At 40.0% G+C, this 26,402-nt stretch overlaps 1 protein-coding gene across 3 annotated transcripts in view; it reads left to right on the top strand.

Moving 5' to 3' along the window:
• EGFLAM (EGF like, fibronectin type III and laminin G domains) overlaps nucleotides 1–26,402 on the top strand; it is a 71,127-nt gene that overhangs the window by 33,039 nt on the left and 11,686 nt on the right. For all 3 annotated transcript variants that reach the window (XM_090132385.1, XM_090132387.1, XM_031594533.2), the window contains exons 8-17: nucleotides 5,029–5,144; nucleotides 5,376–5,712; nucleotides 7,734–7,834; nucleotides 8,777–8,877; nucleotides 9,918–10,062; nucleotides 12,577–12,766; nucleotides 16,531–16,656; nucleotides 17,391–17,634; nucleotides 22,781–22,892; nucleotides 25,199–25,315. In XM_090132385.1, coding sequence (XP_089988511.1) covers nucleotides 5,029–5,144; nucleotides 5,376–5,712; nucleotides 7,734–7,834; nucleotides 8,777–8,877; nucleotides 9,918–10,062; nucleotides 12,577–12,766; nucleotides 16,531–16,656; nucleotides 17,391–17,634; nucleotides 22,781–22,892; nucleotides 25,199–25,315 — 1,589 coding nt within the window. The remainder of the gene's footprint in view (nucleotides 1–5,028; nucleotides 5,145–5,375; nucleotides 5,713–7,733; nucleotides 7,835–8,776; nucleotides 8,878–9,917; nucleotides 10,063–12,576; nucleotides 12,767–16,530; nucleotides 16,657–17,390; nucleotides 17,635–22,780; nucleotides 22,893–25,198; nucleotides 25,316–26,402) is intronic.

Raw genomic sequence — 26,402 nt, 5'->3', positions numbered from 1 at the left:
CTCACTCAGTTCAGCATAAGAAATGGTTGGCTTTGTTTGCTAAAATGCTCCTGTGAAGGAATGCTGACTGTATCACCTAGTGTGACAGACCTCCCAAGGTCCTTGCAAGTACAGCACGTGGCCTTGATTATCAGCTGTTGCCCACTTATCTAGTAAAAAATTGCATGTTTGTTTTATATGACATTGATCCATTTCCAGGGAGGAAAGAGAGGGCAGGTTTCCCCAAAGGTTCTCATGTATTTGTAATTTGCTTTAGGTTTTTGTTTGTTTGTGTGTTTGTTTGTTTGTTGTTTGTTTATTTAATAGAAGGAAATGATGTAATAAATCGATTTATTATTTTTTTCCTCTCTAAATTGCAGTCACAGTTTGCAGGTGTTTCACTTATATGGTTGTTGGGATTTTTGGTCTGTCAAATCTTTCACAATGTCATGAACAATTTGCTTGAAAACAAAACTTTTCACGTATCAAGTTTAGTAACAACAAAAGCAATGAACTGTCCCAAAGAATCAAACAAACAAAGTGTCCTCACCTGCATCACTTAAATACCCTTAATCTCCTGGGGAAACAGATGGTGTTTGCACTGTGCCTGGAAGGTCACCAACCTTGGGCTTTGCCAGACTGACAGAGGAAGTGCCTTATGTTAAAAATACTCTCCTGCTCGTCTCCATGGCAAACATGACAGAAGTGGCTGCTTAATCCGGGTACATCCTTTCCACTAGGCCTGGCCATCAGCACCTAGCTTCTCACAAATGGGGGCATCTGCATGCTCTGACTCGTGCTGAAAAAGGCATTGGCACAAGTGTTTATTTTGCACAGAGAGTGAATGTGCCTGCTGAGGCTTGGGGCAGGAAAGGATCAATCCCTCGGACCCAGACATTGATGGAAGTGATGGTGATGTATCTAGGAGGTAGTGGATGGAGAATGTTTTCTATAGAACTGCTTCTTACAGGTCTCTTCAGTCTTTACAAAGGCCCTTTGTATTTGTTGTCCCTGTTATACAAACAGCAACAAAATGCAAGAGACCCACCAAACAATACAGAATCATAGAATCACCAGGTTTGGAAGGGACCTCATGAAGCTCCAACCCCCCTGCCACATGCAGGGCCACCAACCTCCACATTTAATACTACACCAGGCTGCCCAGGGCCCCATCCAATCTGGCCTTAAACACCTGTAGGGACGGGGCATCCACAGCCTCTCTGGGCAGCCTGTTCCAGCACCTCACCGCTCTCTCTGTAAAGAACTTCCTCCTCACATCCAACCTAAATCTTCCCTCCCTCAACTTAAAACCATTTCCCCTTGTCCTGCTGTCACTCACCCTTTCAAAGAGTTGATTCCCCTCCTGTTTGTAGGCTCCCTTTAGGTACTGAAAGGCTGCAATGAGGTCACCCCGCAGCCTTCTTTTCTCCAGGCTGAGCAAGCCCAGCTCCCTCAGCCTGTCTTCATAGGGGAAGAGATCAGCCCCCTGCTCATTTTTGTGACATCTACCTCCATTGCCATGTTACTTAAACAGTTGTTCTGGGCATTAATTAACCTCTAATCTGTAGAGATTCAGAATACCCAGATACTGTTACTACATTTTCCCAAACACATTTCTGACAGTGGCCAACACCAGCCCATGGTACAGAATGATTTATGCAAATTCCAGGTATTTTTGAAGGTCAGGACAAGATCTAGATGCGAAATACTCCGTGCTTCACTCTGAGTCACTGGCAGGAATAAAACTCAGATAAAAATGCCCTAATGTATTCTGGACTGAGACCTGTGAGATCACCTGTGTGAAGATCAGTCTGTTACACTTCCATGCAGCCTGCCCTCTTTGGCCAACCTCCTGCCTCTTCTGATTGGTGTAATGGTGTAATGGTCCTCATTACCTAATAGGTAAAACAGAAGTTTATGTGGATTTCTGTTTGTTTTAAAAAATGTATCTTTGATATAGCTTAATCCTGATTAATTGGAAAGAGGCTGTCTTAAGTTCAAGACCCTCACATGTTTTCTAATTAATTATAAAACAGGATTATAAAACCTAGTAGAGAGTGTTAAACAGGCTTCATCTTGTGCACTGACACACTGATGTAAAGTAATACAGTGCATATCTGGAGTTGTTTCTTTTTGGTACTTGCAGTGGATCATTTTGCTTTATTATCCCTGGTTTGCCACCCATTATGAGGTGAGCTCTCCACCAATTCTATGCACTGCTCTTAAAATATGGGCTAACACAGGGAATTCTCTACAGCAAGTCCTGTTGGATTCTCTGCTTTCTGTTTGCTTTGTAGTTTTGTTGCATTGTGTCATGTGTGAGTTCATGTCACGCCCACCTAATACCAAATGTAAGGCAGAGCAAAGCCACCAAGAAACCAGTGGATGTTTGATAGTGTCTGATCATTTAGGTGAATATTCATCACCTGTATGCATTCAGACTTAGAAGCAAACTTCTTTGTCTTCTCTGTGTTGCCAAAACTACTCACACGCTGGCAGGTGGAGTAACGTAGTATGTGTCATCTGAAGCTTAGATGGATCTGCAAGAGTGAGAAAGAGAATTTTAGGCCTGTGGACATCAGGACACCTTCTGAACTTAGACTTCTGCAAATCACTTGGTGATGCCAAACTTATGTTTTGAAGGCCTTTGAAGAAGGGCCTCAGAGCAATCCTTTCTGTCAGCCACAATAAGCCATACCTTCTTTGCTCTCCCCAGAGAGTGAATGTTGTATCAGTTCAAATAGCTTAAAAGAAATCATTGTCTGGTTTAAAATAGTGTGTACATGTTGTATTCCACATTCCTCTGCTGGAAAAGCATGGAGCATCTAGTTTTGCCAGATGAAAGAGGCACCCTTTCTGCTTGGAGAACCATGTTTAAGTTACCAAGTCTCATTGTGCTCTGATGGCTATTAATGTCATTTAGTGATAACTCCACTCAAGAAGTTAAACTTGTGTGAAACAGTGTGGCATTAAAATCTTGTATTATGCCTGTGAGCAAGTCTACATATTGGAATGTAAAGCTAGGACCAAATGTTTTCCAACAAATGAATATAAAGATACATAATTCTCTGTATCACTTCATCTTTACCATTCCTACTGAAATCCTTACTGAATGCATTAAGCCTACAGAAAGCTTGCTTGGGATGAGAGAAAATGTGGCAGAATTTAGACTATAGCAGGCATTTTTTTTTATAGTTTATATCCTCTAAATTATAAAACTGAGTTTGTGTATTGCAGTCTGAATACAGATTAGAGTTTTTGTGACACATGACTGATCAGTAATGTATGATTTTTCCTTTTTGTTCCCTAAGTTTTATGACTTCTGTTACTCTTAGATAATTTACGGTTTCATCTATTAGAAGAACTAAATTTGCTCTGAAATACAAACACTATGAACAATGTAATTCTAACAGTAAGAAGTAATATTACTGACTTGACTTGAAAGGAAGAGCATTCAGTGAGCTGCAACTTGGTGCATCGGCTGACATCTGAGTTACTGCTGGGCTCTGCTTCATTAGTACAATTTCCAGTAAACCACAGGTCGCTTTTATAAGATTTCTGTTTGGGCACACTGAAATTCTTTTGTAGAAATATGTGTCATAGAAAATTGCTTTTGCCAAAGAATAAGAATCTATAATGGATGGATGGAAGAGGAGTAGCCTGCCTTCCTTCCTGGAGTAAAATTGGAGGTGGCAATTAATCTTAGTAACTAGTGAGGTGAGTACTGGGAATATGAGCTTGTGGCCACATTTTGCTAATACCTTTTTTTTTTTCCATAATGAATGTAGGATTGGGACCTGTTTGTAAACGTGCAGCCTATTTCTCCAGTTGTTATCCTCTGCCTGTGAAGTTACTGTCACTAGCAAAAATAATCTGTATTTTGTACAATTTGTCTCATCTCATCACCAGCCACAAAGCTATCAGTTCTCTGCTTACATGCATTAGTAAACTCAATGCTGAATAATTCAATTTACAGTTAAATTATACAGTTAAATTGTATTATTTACTTATGATTAAGTATAAAAGTTTGACTGGAGAGCTTATACATATTTTATTCTGGTCTGTTTTGGTTGGAAATGTGTGTGCCATATTACCTCTACTCATTTGCTTCTGCTTTTTCTGTGTGTCAGTGTGCCATGTGAACTCCATTGATAAGCAGCTCCCCAGGAGCATACAGTGGGGTGGCCAGCAAGCCAGCCAGGGCATGTGCTTTTATCTGGTGCACTCATGCTTGATTTCATAGTTTTCCATTAAGCCTGCTGGGCCTTGTTATCTTTCACCTTAGCATCAGGTTGTTCAGAGGTAGCAGTGAAGCTCTCACTGCCATTAAGTGGCATCTCTGGGCTGCCAGGTCTCCTTCCTGCAGACTGCTGGCCCCACAGGACTTTGTGTCTTTGTCTGTTGTGGTGAGAATGACTTGCTAACCTGCAGGAAAGTACAGGAAAGTTGAGGCTGCCAAAATAAACAACCACATATGGACAGCCCTTTCAGAGGCTCTGCAAAGCCAGGATTACCTGTGCTGTTCTTAAGTGACTGCAGCATATTTTGTGAGAAGCTGATGTATAATGTCCGTTGTTTCACTGCTTACTGTATGTTTTATATTCTTAACCTTATATTCTTAACCCTGAGCTCTTCTGGATATTTGGTTGACAGTGAGGTGAACAAGTGATGGAGTACTTATCAAAAGGAAGGATTTTATCTAAACCAATATGGCTATTAAAATGTGGTCCATGCTGAAAAATGGTCAGAGCCATTCAACTGGAGGAATGATAGATAGAAGTCTGTTTACAGTGGGAATATGGAGCTTTTCCTGCTTTGTTAAGGAAACCCAGACGATGAAGGTCTTAACTTGTTTTGTTTTAAATTGGGTGTGTATCACTTGTGCAGCCTGTCCCATCTTCAGGCTGACACGTGCGTTGCCTGTACAGAACGAACATCTGTGATCTGCTTCTTATTTCACTGTTCTAAGTCAGGGAAGATAAGATCTGAGCTGCTTTATGTAAAGAGAAAAAAACATATGAACTGAGTATGCCAGTTGTGTTTTTTCAGGTTCTGAAGAGTTAGGAAGTGGAAGTTACGGACATCGTTATATCACAGAAACGGTCACTGGTGATGATGATGGATTTGATGTGGATGACTCAGACTATGACATTTACATAGAAGAGGTAAATATCAAGATTCCACTTCGACATTTCTGTTTTCTTTTAAGTCTTAACGTTTTGAAGTGTCTGATCTTATCAGATAGATATTATATGCTCAGATAAAATAATATAATTTCTTCTTTTTCTTCAGTGAGAATGGATTTATTACTTCAGATCTGTGTCTTGGAAAGTGTTCATGTCATTCCAATGTCCAAATTAAGTTTTACTAATTTGCGTTTACTTCTTTCCCTTTAGCTCAGACCACTTCCTGCTATCAAAGGAGGCAACAGAAAATTTCTGGTTGAAACTAAGGTCACACCAGGGTCTAGCTCCAGGCTGCTGTCACGGGTCCTTACAACCACTTCTGAGCCCACCACTTCCACTCCCACCACCACACGACCTTCCACCACGGCCAGGGTGACAACAGCCAGGGCCACAAGAAGGGGCAGCATGTCCTCTGCCCCACGCCTCTTTGATCTTTCCTGTGATGAGACCATCTGTGCTGCAGACAGCTTTTGTGTCAACGACTATGACCGAGGAGGTTCACGTTGCCACTGCAACTTAGGGAAAGGAGGGGAGATGTGCACAGAAGGTACGTTTCTATGTGCAGAGCTCCTTGTCCACCAGTATGTAGGGCTGTGCTTCAGTAGTAGCTTCCCAACAGGTGTCCCCCCAAGGCTGGCCAGCCAAATGTCTGAGGCTTCTGTGCAGTGGCACGTGCAGCAGGGCCTGGCTGTGGCCCAGGTTTTTAGACCAGATGGAGGTTGATTTCTAGTTTTGTTTGTCTGAGACAAGGAGCAGCTGTGTGGTAAAACAACAAAAGTACATTTTTTGAATTATCAGGTTGGGATTAATGAGTCCCTGAGGATGAGCAGAAACTTCCATGTTTCTGTTCAGACATCAGTCGCTTTGCTTTTTCTCTTTCCTTAACTATGTTTGAAGAAATCAGTCTTTAATAAAGCTGGGAAAGACAAATGCAGACACCTGTCTGTATAACTGTGTGGGGCATTAATCCTACCTCCTGCATTTGGGAGTGAGAGGCACCCAGGCCTGGCAGTGTCCAGCTGTCATTTGGGGCATTCATACCCCTTTGACTCTTGCTCTGCTGAGGCCAAACCACTTCTTTCTGCCAGCCCTGACAGGAGCTGATCATGCAGTGAGTCACTTCTGTTTTTTTCCCCTCTTGAATTATTTGTCTGTTGCTTTGATGATCAAGGGTCCAGACAAATGCCAGAAACTGTGCAAAGTGAGAGGTGAGGCTATGCACAGGGAGGAAGGAAGAGACACATACCTGTGTGGTACTCCTAGGTCTGCCGAGACCCAAAGCTGGCTGGGTTGACCCTCAGTGAGGAAGGTCTGCTTCTTCTCTGCTACACAGCACCCCTAGCATTGATTCCCAGTCAAGTGTCAAACTCGACAGCAGGTTTTTGAAATTGCAATAGACAGTTGCAATCAGTGGTAACTAACAAAAAAAAAAAAAAAACAAGGAGACTGCCATGACAGAGAGATGCTGTCCCTTCTAATGGGACAATGGGACAGTGTCACGACTTACGTCTTATTGCCCACAATGTATGTGAGAAGTGCTGAAGATCTGTCCTGTTACTGATGATAGTGCTGTTCCACGTGCTAAGAAGGAGCACCAGGGACATGTATTTTTTTCTGCAGACCCATTTTGAATATTCCTGATGCACTGCACTCAGCAACATTGGCACTGGGTATTTTAATTTCTCCTCCCAGTGGTAGAGTAGACAGAGCTCATTCTGAAACCACTCCATTGTGACTCAGCTACACAGAACAGCTGCAGATGTGATTTTTGGCCTTGATCTAGTATGAAAAGTCAAGGATGTGTTTGAACTGTATACAGCTTGTAGTGTTAGTCTGTTAATGTGATTCCAAAACCACCATTTTTCACAAGGGATTTTTCTGTTCCTTTATACTGGTAAGCAGTAGCATCATCTATCAATATTGCTTTGTACTGAGTTTCTTCAAAGCAGACAGTATTGTTAAATAGTATATTAGTCTGAATGAAAACAGACTTTTCTCTACAGTCAGCAGCTGAGTGACTCTTTGGTCCAATCAGTGCTGTTTGTGATCAGGGCATGAGTTAATTCTGACTACGATGGTTGATTCAGGATTGTAGCACCAGTTCTGTCCACCTCAGACTCAGATGTATTTTATTTGTTTGCCTTAACAACAAAGAAGCTGTGAGAGCTGTATCCAGCTCCAAGTATACAAGAAAAATCCACTCAGTATTCAAACAGCAAAATGGCATAAGACTCTTCATTCTTCCTATCTTATTATACTTATATCTACGGCAAAAATCCAGGCCTGAACCTGCATCTGTCCTCAGTGTTTCTTGGGAAAATGAGCTGAAAAGTATCTTGCTCTTTTCCAAGTTCACGAGCTTCTTGAGAGTAGGAATTGTGAGAGGTGGTGGAAGGACGAGACAGTAGGTTAATCAGTTGATCACTGCTGCTGACTAATGGCTGCCTCTGGAGGAGCTCTACCTTGCGTTTTCACCTAATGTTAGTAGTAAATAGTACTAAATATGTGTATCAATTTTTATATTGGTAGAAAATTGCTAAATCACATGCTTTTGTCATTGCTTTTCAGATATTACTATTCAGTATCCTCAGTTCTATGGCTACTCATATATTACCTTTGAACCGCTGAAGAACTCCTATCAGACATTTCAAATTACCCTTGAATTCAGGGTAAGTTTAAGCAATTCTAAGTTATTTTAGGTGCTTTGGATTTTATTCACTTATTCTGATATTCATAGATTCATAGCATCAGAGAATGGTTCAAATTTGAGGATACCTTAAGGATCCTTGAGCTCCAATCCCATATTGTCATATTGTGGACAGCAGGATACTAACTTTGCTTCAGTACAGTTTACAATGCAACTGTGTTGAGATCCCTAAAGATCTGTCTTCATGTTCAAGGAATGCAAACTACTTGGGTAATCTAGATACAGTGTTCGTGTCCATTATTGTCCAAATTAGGACAGAGCTGACAGAGCTGCCTGAAGAGAAGGCAGCATGTGTAGATGAGCTCTCATTTACATCCTGTGCAAGGCAGTCTGGCTACCATCTCAGCCCAGACACAAGCCTGTTGTGGAGCGGTAGCGACCTGTTTCCTCATGTGGTGATCTAACACTCTTCTGGCAATTTGTCAACTCAAATTGTGGGATGGCTGTGAAAAGCCACTGCATCTACTGCTATGCACATATGGATAAATCTTGCCTGCCCAGGTTATTTGGCTTGAAAAGCAACAGATTCTTTAAAGGTGTGAAGTCGGGTGTGTGTATTCATGTGTGGCAAGTCTCATGACTCTACACTTAATAGGCTTGCTAGGATGTCCTTGCTAGAGTCTGAACTCAGAGGTCTTGTATGGGACATGACTGACAGCTTCTAATCCTTTCTAGCTGTTGGTAGATCTGATAGTGTCATTCTGTTTATGGAAGAGATATTCTTAAACCATTTAAGCATTAAGACAACGTGTCCTAGGCTCTTCTTAGTCAGGATTCATAATAGATTGACCATGTTTTTACAATTTAACTCCTCTTCTGGAGAAAATTCCCCCAGTACTACTTACATTTATCTGTCATTTTGAGGCTTAGTCATTGATTTTTCATGTTGATGCTGTCATTGCAGGCTGAATCAGAAGACGGTTTGCTACTCTACTGTGGAGAAAATGAACACGGCCGTGGTGATTTTATGTCACTGGCAATCATCCGACGGAGTGTCCAGTTCAGGTAAAAGATTGATTTCCTGTTTACTCTAATTTTCCATCTTTACTCTAAATCTGATGTAAAGAGAAGAGGACACTGCTACCTCCTGGGACACTTTAGGTGATAAATAACTGTCCTGATTTTCTGTCCTATGCAGTGCACAAAATGGATAGTATTGCTTCACTGTGCAGTTCCTACATATTTTCTTCTATAATCCTTATTCAGTATGTGCATATATGCCCTGTTGAACTAATTGTACTTAGAGCTTGGTGTAAAAGTAGAATGATCAGTTTTCTTAGGGGCAGTGCATACTAGTGTTTTTGCTTCACAGCAAAAGGAGTTGCAGATCATATAGCATAGTAAAGAATATCAGGCCAGCAAGGGGTCTGGAGATTTCATCCATATTCCTTGTTTGGATGGAAGATGCAGTTTTTTTATATGATGAGGGAGAGCGTTTTTTGCATTGCCGTTAATATGAAGTGTGAGAAGGAGTCTCTCAAGGGTCTCCTCATTTGGAAGACTGACTCCTTAGAAAGTGAGGAAAACCAAAGTGGGGCTTGTTAAAGCTCTGTTCCTGTTCACCTTCTGCACTGAACAGCAATCAGAGAAAACAGCATGTGTTGTGCATGGTCAGCTCCACAGAGACTCTGCTGGAGGTCTTCTTGGTCAGTCTGCGCTGGAAGACTTGAGTTTTGTACAGAGCCCCAGAGTTACTAAAACAGTGCTACCTTTTGCCAGGCAGCTAGCTAAATTCCCAAGATAAATTACTGTGATACCAGGAACTCTGGTTGTAATACCATGCATCTTGAAAAAACTTCAGCTGTGAAAAAGCTTTGCACTTGATATAGCTGGAAACTGCAAAGCTTTCTCCATGAGGGATAATACAATTTAAACCTGGAACAGATCATACTTAGACCTCCTGTCTGATTTTCCTGTTGCCTGTTAATATATGCTGAGAAATGGATATGTCCCCAGAAGAGAAGGGAATATTAAGAAGTGTAAAAATGTTCAGTATTTGCTTGGTGAGAAATTGTCACCCTGCCCTCTCTGTCTATAACTACTAGGTATAACTGTGGCACTGGAGTTGCAGTCATAACAAGTGAAAACAAAATCAAACTGGGGAACTGGCACAGCATCACACTCTTCAGAGATGGGCTGAATGGCTGGCTGAGGATGGATAATGATGCTCCAGTCACAGGAAAGTCTCAGGTAGGTAATCTTGCAGCTTGACCTAGGGCTCTCTCAATATTGCAATGACTTTTTTTCTTGCCGGTAGAAATCTGATCAGATTTGAAAGGTCCACTTTCCATCATCAGTGTTGGAGCATTTTGTGTGAATCAGGATCAATGCACAAATTACCTTTCTACATGAGTAGTCGAGAATTCATGTAGATAGATATCCCAGTGCTGAATCCCATCCAGGTTATCCTGCCATGCTCCCTCCTTGCCCTGCACCCTACTCCTGCACTTCTTTTATCTTTCTTAACAATCTGCTCTGAGAAATTTGCCAAGTTTTAAAGCTGCTGGCTCTGTTAGTTTCTTTTTCAAGTCTCTGCATTTCCACTTTCTCAACCAGAACAGATTGCTCATATGTGTGTTTGTGTATAGTTATGTACAATATACATATGGCCACACAAGATTTGTATAGTAGAGTATAAATAAATGTGTACTATTAAGCACTATAATGGAGATAGGCATTCTGCCCTGTCTAACAGTAATACCAATCTCATATGAACAGTCTCATATGAAACCACCAGGATAAAATATAATGCAGGAAATTGTCTTGATTTTCTCATCTCTTACCAAATCAGAAAAGAGAAATAAAATAAAGACACAGGGGGAAAAAAAAAAAAAAAAGACAATTGCAAATTGGTTTGAATGTCTTTCCTCTTCCTTTTGATAACAACTATTAGCTTGCCATCCCTGGCACTGAAAAAGGGACTTCTAGAATATTATTGCTTTGCACTTCCATGTGCACACTCTGAAAGAAAGAAAATCTCAAGAACTAGAGTGATAGGAAGGGTGAAGCTTGTCAGCATAAATGCTGTGTGCTTGTAGCCTAATGCAAGAACTTCTGTTTCACATAGAGTACTCATCAGCTGAAAATGACAGAGGAGAAGGATTTTAGTGTCTGTCATGTATCACTATGTGTTATCAGTGCTGCAAGGCAATGTAAAAGGTAAATGTGATTCAGAGTGAATTAGGAGATGTGTCCAATAGAGGGTAATGCTGTTGCATAGAATTTTGGTGAGATTGCATATGATTACCTGTACATAAGACAAGTTGATGGGGCAGAGATGCAAAGAAGGAGAATTGTGGTTCACAGTCTATCACCAGAAGAATTTGATAGTGGACTGACACTTTTCTAACTGCATATACACCAGAAAAATAGTCAATTGCTCCAGGTGCAGCTCTCCACCAGAACTTGCAGCTCTGACAATGTTGTTGTTCCATTGATTCTTCCTCAGCCCTTCCAAGTTAAAATTACCTGGTCTGGTGTCAACAAATGACAGTCATATCTGATCCATTCTTTGGAGAGATTCGAGAGTACCCGTAAGAGGTGGAACATGACAGACCTGTGCAGGAAAACATCAAGGGCTGTTGGAGCTGGCAATCAGTAGAGGAGAGCAGGAGGATTGTGTGCCCACAGCCCTGCGAAATGTCAGCCTATGAAACCCTGTGGATAGATGAGCCCTCTGTAACCACAGGCTCCGCATGAATTATTTCACTGCTGAAATCCAGATCCGTTTGATGTGTTTCTGCAGTGTACTGTGCAGCAGACGCTCACAGACTCAATAACCTTGGCTAAATTAACCTGGCAAAATGTAGCCCGTGGGAACAGGATTTATTGTCATAAATACCATGGAGGCAGGGCAAGACTGAAAAGTCCAGAAAGTGTCTGGGCTAGTGACCAGCTCTCAGGACACACTAGGTAAATCTAGCCATGAATTGAAGCAGGAATTTTAAATGTTTTATTCTAGAGGTCACAGATGGTTTGAAACAGCTTTTGAGTAGGAGACAAAAGAAATATTTTGATCAATTTATGAAAAGAATTATCACTCAGTTGCCTACATTATGGAGGGGTTTAAATTAATGATCAAAAAAGTTCAGTTTAGGCTTTTTTTTGTTCCTTCCTATGCGTTGTAGTAGTGCGAGGAAATTTGTATGTGTAGGTTTCCATGGCTAGGTTGAGATCAAGTAGTAAAAGATCAGGAGTAAATTTAGTGCTCATAAGGTGGGCAGAATCCCCCTGAAGTTGTAGTGGCATCAGAGTATGTTTTGTCTTGGTTTTTGCTGTTATCTTTTTTCATTTGATTGTTATTCAACTCTCAGCATTTGCTGAGTTCTGTCCAAATGGCAGCACCATATTGGTCTATGTCCCCCAAGGCTGAGTTGAGAAGACAAGCAACGTTGGCAAAAGCAAAGGAAGAAATTGCAGCAAAAGACAGATATTCAGAAAGCTCTGTTAGAACACAGTGATTTTCAAACTTTCTATTTTGCTTTAATAGCTCATGTTATCATAACGGATGTAGGTGCAAAAAGTAGCATATTTTAAATGTTATTCAATTATAGATGGAGCAGGGGAATAAGCAATGAAAAGGACATCAACGAGCAGCCTGTATATCCACTGGAGCAAATCTTCATTGATTATGTACAGTGTGGCTTAATTAGTTATCCTGTATTATGTCTGTTCTACATTATGTTGTGTTATGTTTCCCTTTAGGGCCAATATAGTAAAATTACCTTCCGGACTCCCTTCTATGTTGGCGGTGCCCCCAGCGTGTATTGGTTGGTCAGAGCTGCAGGCACCAACCGTGGATTTCAGGGCTGTGTTCAGTTTCTCAGCATTAATGGGAAAATGATTGATATGAGACCCTGGCCTTTAGGGAAAGCGCTCAGTGGTGCTGATGTAGGTAAGTGTAACAGTGTGCAGTCTTCAATCAGTGCTAAACCACACACCAGTTTTTTGGTTTTTTTTTAGCCTGAAGAAAAACTGAGCATTTGTATAGGTTTGAGAGTGGGAAGTTCTGATTCTAGTTTTTGGCATGATATTTCTCTGTGCTTTTATGCATTGCTGTAGCTCGGTCTGTTGTAGGAGGCTTTTACCAAACTGTCCGTGTAAATATCAATCAAATATACCCCAAATCCTTATAGATGTAGTTGTCCAACACAATGGTAAAACCAACTCCCACAAGCAAGCAGGAAACTCATTGTTTTTGATGTAGTTATTTCTGCAGTAGTGTTTTTGCCAGCATCTTCTAGGCTACCTTTCCATGCCACTGACTGACATAGTCATCAGCAGAAATCAATAGAATGCATGCTGTGTTTGTGCAAAGCACTATGGACACAACAAAATGTGTTTTGCCTGCAGGCATAATTTCACTTCTCCAAAGCAACACAGTAATCTTTCAGATACAAGCAGTGCTTTGGCCATTAAAAGGACTTTTCCCGTGAAAACCCATTATTGTTGAGGCAAATAGACTTTCCTGTTGACCATCCATTGTTTTCAGTTCCAGGATCACACTATTAAAAAATACATAAACATCAATTCTTTCAATAGCTCTGGAGGTGGTGTATAACATCATGTCCCCTTCAGAGAAGAAAAGATGGAGAAGTAGGGAAGTTAATTTACAAGTCCTGTCTTCTATATATATTTAGTAATCCCTACTTCATCCATATAATGGACAATCAGAAAACAATAAAATCCTTGCTTTAATGGCATCCCAGTATAAATAGTTGAAGGGTAACCCCCAGGTCACAAAGCAAGTGATGAAGGCAGGAAATAGATCCCATATCATTGAATGCTCTCTGCCATGCTTCATCCACAAAGTCATCTTTCTTCTCTTCTATTGCTTTACATTTGGCTTCTCAAGAAGGAAGTGATTAATGAGAAACTTCCCAACAATCACCCTGTATTCTCTAGATAACATGAGTGAACTTCTGTGCTACACAGGAGGAGAATAGTGCAGCCCAAGAAATAGACAGTAAAAGAATAAGGTTTTGGAAGCAGACAGTAATTTCATGATAGAGTGAGAATCTATGAAATTTATATAGATAGATGAAAGCTCTGCTGAAATTCTCCAAGTCCTGATTTCTATTGCCTCTTGTGATGCAGCTGGCTTCATTCCCATCTAGGAATGCTTCATGTGCTACTGTATTAACAATCAACATCACTGAAAATAAGTGCTGGGATCTGCCATGTGTGACTCAAAGCTGAGCGATAGAGCCCTACTGTCCTTACATGGCTGCACACTCTTATTTGATACTGCGCCAGGAGAGATTTGCAAGCAATATATGATGCATTAATCTTAAAATAAATAAATTTCAAGTGAACTCTATTGAGGCTTAGGGATGGCTTTTGCTAGCCTGTCTTTTGTTTCTTTGTCTTTAGAACAGTGTATAAATCATGAATGCTGTGATTTACAGACCACAGCAGTAAGGGCAGGCAGGAGAGGGGCCACCCAGCCCCTGTACAGAACAAACTGCCAGCACATGATGCTGTGAGCACAGCCTGGCAGTACATACCATGACTGCTGCAGCTCAAACTGGCTCTCAAACCAGAGAGCCTACAGCTTGTCTGACCATTGCTGCTGCCTTCCTTCTTTTCTGGTACTTAAAAATTCCACTTAACTTCAGTCTTTTTGAAAATACTGCCAGCATTGTTAGTATAGCAGATAAAGACGAGCATTGCTTGAGTTTCCTAGTTATGCCTCAGTACATGAGAGTTCTCTCAGACCAGAGAGCTCTTGTAGGCTTTGAGAACTTCCTCATAGACCTGGAGAGAACCTTCAGGAAAGGTGCAGGTCATCATTACAAAACATTCTCTGTTGTGTAATGATATTGAACATAGGATTTGTATATAAAATAATTTATTTAAATTCTGTAACAGTGACCTTTTAAATTACAGAATCACAGAATGGCCAGGGTTGGAAGTGACCTCAAGGATCACAAATCTCCAACCCCCCTGCCACATGCAGAGCCACCAACCTCCCCATTTAACACTAGACCAGGCTGCCCAGGACCCCATCCAATCTGGCCTTGAACACCTGTAGGGACGGGGCATCCACAACCTCTCTGGGCAGCCTGTTCCAGCACCTCACCGCTCTCTCTGTAAAGAACTTCCCCCTGACATCCAACCTAAATCTTCCCTCCCTCAACTTAAAACCATTTCCCCTTGTCCTGCTGTTATCTATCCTTTCAAAGAGTTGATTCCCCTCCTGTTTGTAAGCTCCCTTTAGTTACTGAAAGGCTGCACCCTGCAGCCTTCTTTTCTCCAGGCTGAACAAGCCCAGCTCCCTCATCTTGTCTTCGTAGGGGAGGTGCTCCAGTCCCCTGATCATCTTTGTGGCCCTCCTCTGGACCCTCTCCAACACGTCTCTGTCTTTCTTGTACTGGGGGCTCCAGATCTGGACACATTACTGCAGATGAGGCCTTTCAAGAGCAGAGTAGAGAGGGACAATCACCTCCCTGTCCCTGCTGGCCACCCCTCTTCTGATGGAGCCCAGGATACCATTTGCTTTCTGAGCTGAATTCCATTGGAATACAGTTAAGTGAAAAGCACTGACAAGATTTCCATTTTCCTCCTGCCTCATTTCTGTGTGTTCATTGTAACAGAGCTCAGAAATGATGGCTAAATGAGCATCCCAGAGCTGGGTGTGGGGCAGCCATTTCAGAAGGTAATTGTCTCGTTCCACACAGAAGGAGAATTTGTTCCCTTCCAGTGTGCTTTAGTTATGCTCCTTGGTTGAACCCTGAGGCCCTATCTAGTGAGGGCTGCACGCAGGCCTCAGTGCAATGCGACATGGGCCATAAAGGCCCACATTGTCAGCATTGCCTGAGCACACCTGTGTCATCTCAGGGGTAATATCCCAGCAAGCCTTAAGGTCTGTGTGCTGTTCAAAGTTTGCCATAAATGCTTTACACCTTGACATGCTCATGCTTATCTACTACACACGTATTATATGGACTTTCTTAATGTATAAGATCAATTTGTTACTGCTAGAGGGAAATATGTGTGCAGAAACTAAAATAAAGGAAAAAATAACATCAGCCCACACTTCATTAGATGTACACGTGACCACTGAATAACCCAGCTTCACATATAGCTCTTTTAGAGGAAAAAAGCAAATTATTGTTCTGGAGCATAACTCCAGCAAAAAGAACCTATGTATTTCAAGTGATGAGCTGATAGAGCAGAAACAGTTATTAAAAAGCCCATATGCTGATGACACGGATTCCTTTTAGGACAGACAAGAGGGCTGACAACCTCATTTTAGTTTATAAGATTAACTGATGATGATTAACACCTCCCAGGCTTACCAAGGTACAAACTTACAGTGAACAAAGAAGCACTTACAGTAATTGAAATAAAACAAATCACAGTGCTTCTAAACAATCTATACAGTTTTCATTTAACACTTAAGAGAAAACAAAGATAGGACTGAGGGTGGAAGAAAAGTATTCTGGGGAATGATTGAAGGCTTGACTGTCATGATTTGCTAATGAGGGCTTATTTCTGCTAATTTTAAAATTGTATATAATCTGTATATAGTTTTACAAGTGGGTAAGAATCTGGAATGGAGAGCAAATTGTATTGGTTAGTTGCAATGACCAACAACTAAATAAATCTTCTTTGACAAACTTCTCTGATAAATCATTACTGTGGTGCTGTATTTAGGTGAGTGCAGCAGTGGAATCTGTGATGAGGCATCCTGCATCAACAGCGGTACCTGCACTGCAAGCAAAGCAGACTCATACATTTGCCTTTGCCCTCTTGGATTTAAAGGTCACCACTGTGAAGAAGGTGAGAGGGTACTGGGTTGCCTGCATTTCTTTTTATTTAGTGTTCAGAGTGTTTTCCAAATAGTAACATCCAAGGATGTCTTATGTTATTAACTGATAGAAGACAAGTACTCACTATTATTTCATCTTATTAAAGTCACACATTGAAATCCTGCCCCGCACTCAGTCTAGGGCTACATCCAATCTCTATTTAATCAGAGATTCTTAAACTTGGCCACTTATTTAAATTAACTATTTAAATTAACTACAGTTAAGCTTCTCAGTTTCACTTTTCAGCTCCACAGCTGCACAATCACCCTAAAGAAATCTACAGTTTTGTTTTAACCAGCATCAGTTTTAATTTAAATATAAAGGTCCAAATATCAATTTGATGTTGAAATTGCAGAGATTAAAATAACTAGTTACCAAATTGATGTTTGGAATATCGTTTTTCATTATGCCACCCATTGCTTATTTGAAAAACACTGCAGTAAATGTCTACAGAGATGTATTAATTACAGTAAAGCACAAAATTTTCTAATACATATAGCATCCTTGGAAGAAGGAGAAATAAAAGAGTTAAGTGATGCTGGCTATGATAAAAAATATTTCTGATTTTGATGATGAAATTCCTTAGCTGTTTCCTTTTATGCTAGCTTTAAGCACAAAATAAAGGGAACTGATACTGGTTGGTAGGTTAGTCACTCCCTTAAATTTGAGCCTCAAATGACTTACTTGTGTATTCTGGATTTCCAGCACTCACCTTGGCCATACCTCAGTTCAACGAATCCTTAAGATCGTTTGCTAGCACACCCTGGCCCTTGGAACCACAGAATTATCTTTCCTTCATGGAGTTTGAGATGACATTTCGTCCAGATTTAGAGACCGGTGTCCTTTTGTACAGCTATGACACAAACAGCAAGGACTTCCTCTCTATCAATATGGTGGCTGGTTACGTGGAGTTCAGATTTGATTGCGGCTCAGGAACGGCTGTCATCAGGTACAACCTCATTTTTTATTTCCCTTCTAGCAATGCCACAGATCATTCCCAGGAGAGGAGTGAGTTGAAAAGAGGAATATCGTACAATGAAGTATGGAAGCCCATCTATTTGTAGTGCTTGCTTCTTCTAAGAAGGCATAGAAGCACTACCAAGTACTTAAAGGGAAAACATCTTTCTTTGTTTCAAAGCCTTCTCACTGTTTCCACATCATGTCACTGTCTTACTGTAGATGTTATTTTTCTTTCCGTATGTTACTGCAGAAATTCATTCTTACCTCCACACATTGTGCCACTGGTAATTAGGAGGTTGATAAATGTTTATACGTATTTTTAGACACAGAATTGTACTGCAGCAGTCTTGTGATCGTTGTCCTCCCTAGTCTCCTGCCTGATTCCAGGCAGTAAGTACAGTAAGTACTGGGATGGAGGTATCACAACAAGATACAGCTCCAGGTCCCCTCTTTTGCGTAGTGTTGTTTCTTGGGGGATCTAAGAGTAATACCCAAATTACCTAGCAGTCTTAAAGATTATTCTCTATTTACGTGAGTCACCCAGGCTCCCAGACAAAGACTGTCTGAGGATGATTCATCCCATCCTAAAATAAAAGCGTAGGACAGGAGCAATGAGATGCCTCAAAAAGGGCTTTTCTCTGTGTGTAAATGAGTGCCCAGTCCTTGAATGGTTGTTCCCAGTGTTTGTAGAAAAGGCTGTGAGCTGAACAGAGGCACCCAGTACCTTGGCTGCAGTCCCAGAGGCTACCAGTTTGACCAGACTGACCTAATATATAGAAATAATCTTTGTAAAGCTTATGAAAAACATACACAGTGCCTGCAAGTCTTGTATATCATGTCTTTCTTGTGGACACCAGGAATTATGGCTGTACTGCAATTAAGAGAAATATGCTGATTTTCCACTGAATGAAGACTAATACATACAAATTCACTCAGATTATAAACTGAAAGATGAAATATCATTAGGACTAATGCAAAATAATGCATAATACCAAGAATTCACGGCTGTGGAGATGCAGTTAGTCTTGTCAGATAGAGGAGGATTTTAGACTTATCATAGGTAGTCCTGTGCAACCAACAGGTAGCTGCTTGGAGACAAATACAAAAATGCAATTAGAATGCAAAGAGTTCTTAGGGATGAAATAAAGAACAATGCATCTGCAAAAATTCATGATGCACACTGTCTTGAAAACTTCCTGCAGCTGTAGTCAATTTCAGAAGAAATCAGCGGAATTAAAAGAAGAGGAATAGTGTTGATATCCAAGGAAGGGAAAGTAACAATTTCCACAAGTGGAAGATCCTTTCAAAGAGACTGATAGAAGTACAATTAAGATTTTGAAACTGTGAATGGAACATGGAGATGAACAAAAAATGATTATTCTGCATTTTTTTATTTATGCGGGAATTAGAAGAATCCCAGTGAAACTGCAAAACAAATAATAACAAGCATAGAAGACTTTTTTTTTCCCAGACAGCACATAAATGAGTTGTGGAAACTAATCGTCACTGCATGTTTCAGATGCCAAAACTATAAATAGGTTCAGAAAAAAAAACTTAGACAAATCCAAAGAAAGATTCATTGAGGGAGATCAAACACAACTGTACGGATGCAGCCTTCAACTCAGGAAATTGCTAAATAACATGTTGCCAGAAGTTGGAGGATACATCAAGGAAAGTATCATTCCAAACTTGCCCTGTTCTTTTATCTGGCCAAACTGTCAGAAATATCTTATGTGAAAGACCTTTGCTCGAACCCGAAGTGACTCTTACAATAGCCTTCAATTTCTTTCTGATTACATCTAATTCCTCCTACTGGTAACCACAGTACTTTAAAGTAGATATCATTTTCCCGCCCAAGAATACTGTAGTGCTGCAGAACATCTTGGATTAAAGTTCAGCCAAGATGTATGGGGCTTGTAAAATGTGCTGAGGGCCACAAGCTTGTGCCTAAGGTTGGAAACTGCCCCTTTCTATTGGAAAGCACAAGAGAGAGCAGCACAACAATTAACACTGAGTTGAGTGAAGTAGGAATGAGTCTGGTGTGACTGATGGGTAATGGGGGGAGATTTTTGAGGCTGCCAACATGGAAGGTTGCCAGAATTGCTCCACACCTTAGAGAAGCTGTTAAATTATACTTAGTTACACTTGTTTTCAATGCATGTTGTGTTAATTACATGGTCAGGCAAAGAAAGGACAAGTTTAAGGTTGACTGTGCATCATCAGTTCAACAAATTTATGTTTAAGGAAGCATAGCTCTGGTGCACAGAGCAATTCTTTTTAACCTTTAGATGTGATTCAAAACCCATGGATCCTAGTTCCTCTTATATGCAACTGATTACCATCTTCACATGGCATTAACTTCATTTCTGGTGCTGTGACTTCTTGCTCCCTCCCTTCCTCTGCCCAAGTACACAAGCTTCAGGTGGGGTAGTTAATTTTCAGCTCAGGCACTGACCACTTAACTCCAGGTATTACAGTGAACTTGCCCTGGCTGACGCACATCAGGTTGCTGTTATCTGGGTATAATTAACCTGTACTCTGCTGCCTACTCCAGTCATGTCTTCATGGACTGAGACAGTGCTCAGCCCTGTCTCCATTTTACATCCTCTTGGTAACATGGGCAACTTGCACCCTGTCATCAGTTATATCAGTTCTTAAATGAAATATGCATGCCTGTTTATGCAATACCAGCTTAAAAGTCTGCTTCACTCTTCACCATAATACTTCTCACCTATCTTTTGTCCTAACTTTTATGGGGATACAGTTCTGGTCATCCTATCTCTTCCACATGACCAGGCTGTTAAATATTAGAATATGACTGGAACACAGATACAGTGTATTTGTAATTAAGGATGTGGAAAACTTATTTCAGTGAGTCAGATGCAGCAGTAGGCTTGGGTTTTGTCACCAATGAGCTAAGTTGGAAGAAGCATAGTGTGTACAAGGTGCTCAGGAAGAAGAAGGGCTGCTGAGTGGACAAGTGAAGGCAAAACCAAGAAGTTATTTACCAGTATGTAAGAACTTGCTGTATCCCATGACCACGTATTGCAGGATCAAGAATTTTATTATATGGAGTATTTTCTAAGGTCCAGTTTGCCCTGGAAAAAGTAATCATTGGCCCATCAGCACACAGAGAATCAGAAGTTCCAGTACTGGAAGGAAGCACTACCAAATTCATAGCTTTCAAAAACCCCGTGAATCCAAGAAATATGAGGGCAGCTCCAAAAATGATGCCTCCTATTTTATGATGTTGGTTCACAATATCAGAGCCGGATCTTGGTGGTACGGCAGTAGAGGCTGAACCTTCCCAATATCCTGTTTCATGTTGTTGCTGTGTGACAGATGGCAGCAGAAAGGCAGTCTGACAAAATGGCATCTGACATGGGAGCATGTATGAAGCAAAGGTGTGTCACTGGATGGCACACATTGACGCTTGCTGTATATTTCTGGGGATCAAACAGTGGCTTCGAGTACAGTGAGGTGATGCGTGGTGCATTTCAGCAGTGGGACAGTGATGCGAAAGGCAAGCCGTGTTCTAGACAACCATTTACAATTTTACAAGCACGTCATGTACGCTCTTATTCATTGCTGGTGAAAATACATAGGTAATGATGGTGATTATGTGTTAAAATAGCATTTTGTAGCTGTGAATTTTCTCTATCAAATAGTGTTGTTGTGTTCTTTGTTTTGGAGTCACGAGTGTAGCTTGGGAATCTCAGGTGACAACACTGCAAGGCTCACTCATCCCTAATTGTAATTGAATCTAGCAAAGCAGATGGATTAGCATGACCCTAAAATTATCAGTAGAGGAGATAAAATATATGTAGTGGCACTTACTAGTGTAGTGGCACTTACCAAACCCATTGGTTTCTTATTAAATATTTATATACTAAGGTGATGAAATGCTGTTACCTATTAATTTACCCCAAGTAATTAAACACTAAATGTTACCACACAAAAAAAGAGGAAAAGGCAAATAGCATTGTTCAGTGATATGTGTTTTTTCAGGTTCTCTGAAACAACTGTCAAAGTAATTGTTAGTATCTTCCAAATAGAGGCAGATACAAACTTTGAAGAAATGTGAAGGAGCAACATAAATACAATGAAAATATTTCAAATTATTCAGAAATAAAAAAGGAAAGGAGCTTGTATTTGCACATTTTGAAATCAATGCATCTTTTTTAAATCAGCATTTAAATCAATCTGAAAACATAAGACATTATTTTAACTGAAGCAATTTCATATTTATTTATACTTTCTCATAAAGAAAAAGCTAGAAAGTGCTGAAGTATCCCAAATAACACCGTTTCTAATATTTTCAGCTTGACTGGTGTATCAAACCCAGGTTTTGTCACTCCTGGGTGAATGGCTGCAAATTATCATTTAGACATGAAATGTTTTAACTATTATACTAAATGGCAAATTTTGTAGAACTTGTGAAGGGGAAAACATTTTTGACCATTAAATACTCTGCTATTCAAATTAGAATTGAACCAATCAATATTCTAAGAACAGTCTTCAAAGACTTGCTTTGAGACTGGTGAATGCTTTACACAACTGGGGATTATTGTTCCTGCCAGGATTTCATCACATCATTAGGATCATATTTTAGTTACTTCCCCTTAATGGACAGGCTTCTTGTGTGTGTATGTGGATGTCACTGGAACAAGATGCATAAATAGAGCTGATAAGCCAGTACAAAGCACTTCTGTTTTAAAAAAGAAGGGAGGATGTGGGGCTAAAATGAACATTAAATGGGAAATTTTATCTCCAGGCTTATGTCATCATGAAATAAGAATGTATAACTGAGCCAAAAAATTTCCTTTACACTTTACAAATGACTGAGCATAAAAAGTAATTCGGAGCTGGATGAAGTGAATTCTGATTATTTAGATGTTTCTTTTATAAACAAGAGTAAAGAGATAGTTGTTTGTGGTAGGAACACAATCTTATTTTCTTTAGTGGTAAGGCTCAGACATTGTGTTTCTTCCTTGTAGCTAAAGGGAAACTTGATGGATTATTATTTTTTTAAGAAAATAATCCCAAGGGAGATTGACTTTTAACATAGCAGTTATTTGAAAATATCAGAAGGACAAAAGTATAAAACACTTAACTCTTTCTTCCTTTTAAAATAGGAGTGAAGAACCTGTCAGTCTGGGTCAGTGGCATGAGCTGCGAGTATCTCGCACTGCGAAGAATGGTATCCTGCAAGTGGACAAACAAAAGCCAGTAGAAGGCATGGCAGAGGTGAGCGTATGATCTAAGAGTCATTAATATATATGTGAGTATATATATGAATACAGCTGTTGGTTTATAGAATAATCACATGATAAGCCAACAGGCTGCTGTCAAAGCTCTTAAAAGCTGACAAAAGTACACTTTAGGGACACATTTCCTTATGTAACATTGTCTTCCCTCTAAGTACAAGAATTCTATAAAGGCAGATGAAACCACGGCCTTGTCTGCTAACACCGTGCAGCTGGACTCACATTTCTGGGAGTACATTCAAGTTCTTTAAGTTCTTTTCTTGGTACTTAATTGTTCTGGCTGAGTCTGTTGCACCATGAAACTGTACACCATGAGATGCAGTACCTGGAGAAGGGTGAAATGAAAAATCTGTGCACAAAGTCCTGTTTTTAACTCTCTGAATATTGTGTTGGATAGGTAAGTAAAAAGAAAATTGTTTCTTTGTCTTATCCTTGCAAAAGCAACTTTGATGGCAGAGTAAGGCATGCCCCACTCACAGAGGTGACAATTCACGTTTTATTCTTCCATCACTGAAAAATCATAGTGAGTTTTAATAAGGTGAAATCATGCTTGCAAGAAGCCAAGGAGGGTATTTCACTTGAATGTACATACAGATGTACTTCTTTATCCCAACTACCTGAAACTAGAGCTGTCTTTTATTATAAAATGTCTTTTATACTTTCCTGATGAAAAGTCTGGCCATAAAACCTGATTCTAAATTCTATTAGCAGAAGAATCTACTTTCTTTCCTTCCTTCTTTCTTTCTTTCTTTCTTTCTTTCTTTCTTTCTTTCTTTCTTTCTTTCTTTCTTTCTTTCTTTCTTTCTTTCTTTCTTTCTTTCTTTCTTTCTTTCTTTCTTTCTTTCTTTCCTTCTTTCTTTCCTTCTTTCTTTCTTCCTTCCTTCCTTCCTTCCTTCCTTCCTTCCTTCCTTCCTTCCTTCCTTCCTTCCTTCCTTCCTTCCTTTCTTTCTTTCTTTCTTTCTTTCTTTCTTTCTTTCTTTCTTTCTTTCTTTCTTTCTTTCTTTCTTTCTTTCTTTCTTTCTTTCTTTCCTTCTTTCCTTCTTTCCTTCTTTCCTTCTTTCCTTCTTTCCTTCTTTCTTTCTTCCTTCCTTCCTTCCTTCCTTCCTTCCTTCCTTCCTTCCTTCCTTCCTTCCTTCCTTCCTTCCTTCCTTCTTTCTTTCTTTCTTTCTTTCTTTCCTTCTTTCCTTCTTTCTTTCCTTCTTCCTTCCTTCCTTCCTTCCTTCCTTCCTTCCTTCCTTCCTTCCTTCCTTCCTTCCTTCCTTCCTTCCTTCCTTCCTTCCTTCCTTTCTTTCTTTCTTTCTTTCTTTCTTTCTTTCTTTCTTTCTTTCTTTCTTTCTTTCTTTCTTTCTTTCTTTCTTTCTTTCTTTCTTTCTTTCTTTCTTTTTTCCCTTCTTCCTTCCTTCCTTCCTTCCTTCCTTCCTTCCTTCCTTCCTTCCTTCCTTCCTTCCTTCCTTCCTTCCTTCCTTCCTTCCTTCCTTCCTTCCTTCCTTTGTTATGCAAATGAGGAAACCACTTAAAGGAAAGAGTTTTCTTGAAATGTGTAAATCAGTTGAAATTCCAGTTGTCTCTTAAGAAGCTGCTTGAGTAGGAAAATGTTCAAGCACAGCTGAGATTCCTTTAGAACATGGGTCAAGGTGAACATTCATTTTTTCCTGTAAGTGCTGCAGTGTAGCTGCAGAAAGAGGTTGGCTGGGAGCTGCATTTGCATATGCACATGGCATTGCATAGTTGTCCTGTCTTTACCTGGTAAATGATTCACACTAAGAAACTGATAATCCATCAGGTATCCTGAGCAAATACTTTTAGTAACTAATTCAAACCCACTTTTCTTTCATTTTGCTATGGACTTACTTCCCAGTTGTTGGAAAAGTTGATTGAGTCTCTGTTGCACAGACCTTGCCTTGATTTTAGCTTCACAAGCCTCATTTGGGTTCTATGTATCTCAACCCATTGCGGATAGTTATATGTGCAGTCAGCAGTCAGAATGTGAGCTGAATAAGTAAATAAGGAGAAAAGAAACTTGGTATTGCTTCAAAGCTCTTTTGACTCTTCCTACAGTTTTCTCATTTTGAAATGTGGGAGGTTTTTCAGCTAGCTCAATGAGGATAAAGTGTGGGCATTAAGGAGTGTCCTGTGGTAGCTTTCTTGACGGAATTGCATGAAGATACGAAGTTAATAGAAGTAATGTGACATTAAATAAGCTATAACATCTAATGTAAGCCAAACCAAAGAAACAAGCATTGTTCCAGCTACTCTGATAAAATGCTATTCCTGTGTTTCTTGCAGGGGGCTTTCACACAGATTAAATGCAGCTCCGAGATATTTCTTGGTGGAGTCCCCAGTTATGATACGGTGAAGAAGAACTCTGGGATCCTTAGACCCTTCACTGGGAGCATTCAAAAGGTATTTGCCAGAGTACCCTGCTAAAGTCATTTATTTCCATCTCGCCATGTTTCACATCCAGTGGACTCTTTAGGTGTAAACTTGACCTTATAGTACTGACAGCATCCAAAATAATCACCTCTGGAGCGCAACATGAAATGATTAAATGCATATTTCACAATGGAAATTCTTTCTAACTTGAACAACTGGTGTTTTCCTAGTAAGTTTTGCACTAAAGAGAGAGCAAAAGCCATGCAAGAGAAAGTAGAGATAGATGCATAATCCTCTTTCTAGATTAGAGTCCTGGAAGTGCTCTTTAACATTACGTACATATGTAAATAAATAGAAGAAAGATCTTCAGATACTTCAAGGAATGCACACTGAGATGCTGAACACATGGTAGAACCAGTACAATAATGTGCAAATAGATGCAAATTTAAGTGGCTTCCAGATCAGCTAGAATAATGTTATACCACCCAACAGTTGCTCTCCCCTCTTCTTTCCCTTCATACGCTTTTATATGGGGTGTATGAATCACAGAATTGCAGGGATCAGAAGGGACCTCTGGAGATAATTGAGTCCAACTCCCATGGGGAATATCTTTTTCATTATTGGCAAACTCTGTGCATGACATTCTACATTTGCATAGGTGTAATCCTCTTCTGGAAAAGAGATACATATTAATAAAACATTCTGAATAAGTACTTAAACGGGATTTCAAGTTGAATTAATATGTGACCTAGCTTAAAAATACATAAAATAAATTAGATAATGCCCAAAAATTGGCCTTGAATTCTCAGAATTTAAAATGAGTAAATATTTGCATCAACTTTAATTAACAAATATAAAGCCCTGATAATGCATGTCATAATAATTAATCAAGGACAGAAAGATAATTTCAATGGTTAATGGTTTCATCCAACGATCAAGATCTACCATTTTTCAGTATCTGTGTCAGTTATTTAGTGGAAAACATGAAATACAAGAGAACTGAAGGAATCAGTAATAGTGGTGAGAACAGGTCAGTCACACCAAGATGTTTGGAAAAGTGAATTGTCAAACATTGTGTGATTTGAACAACCAGGTAGGGAACAAAGAACATAGGTCA

The sequence above is a fragment of the Phasianus colchicus genome, chromosome Z (assembly GCF_987193195.1).
Source record: "Phasianus colchicus chromosome Z, bPhaCol1.hap1.1, whole genome shotgun sequence".
In the NCBI taxonomy this organism is placed as follows: Eukaryota; Metazoa; Chordata; class Aves; order Galliformes; family Phasianidae; genus Phasianus; species Phasianus colchicus.
This window is presented reverse-complemented; position numbering and strand designations above follow the sequence as displayed.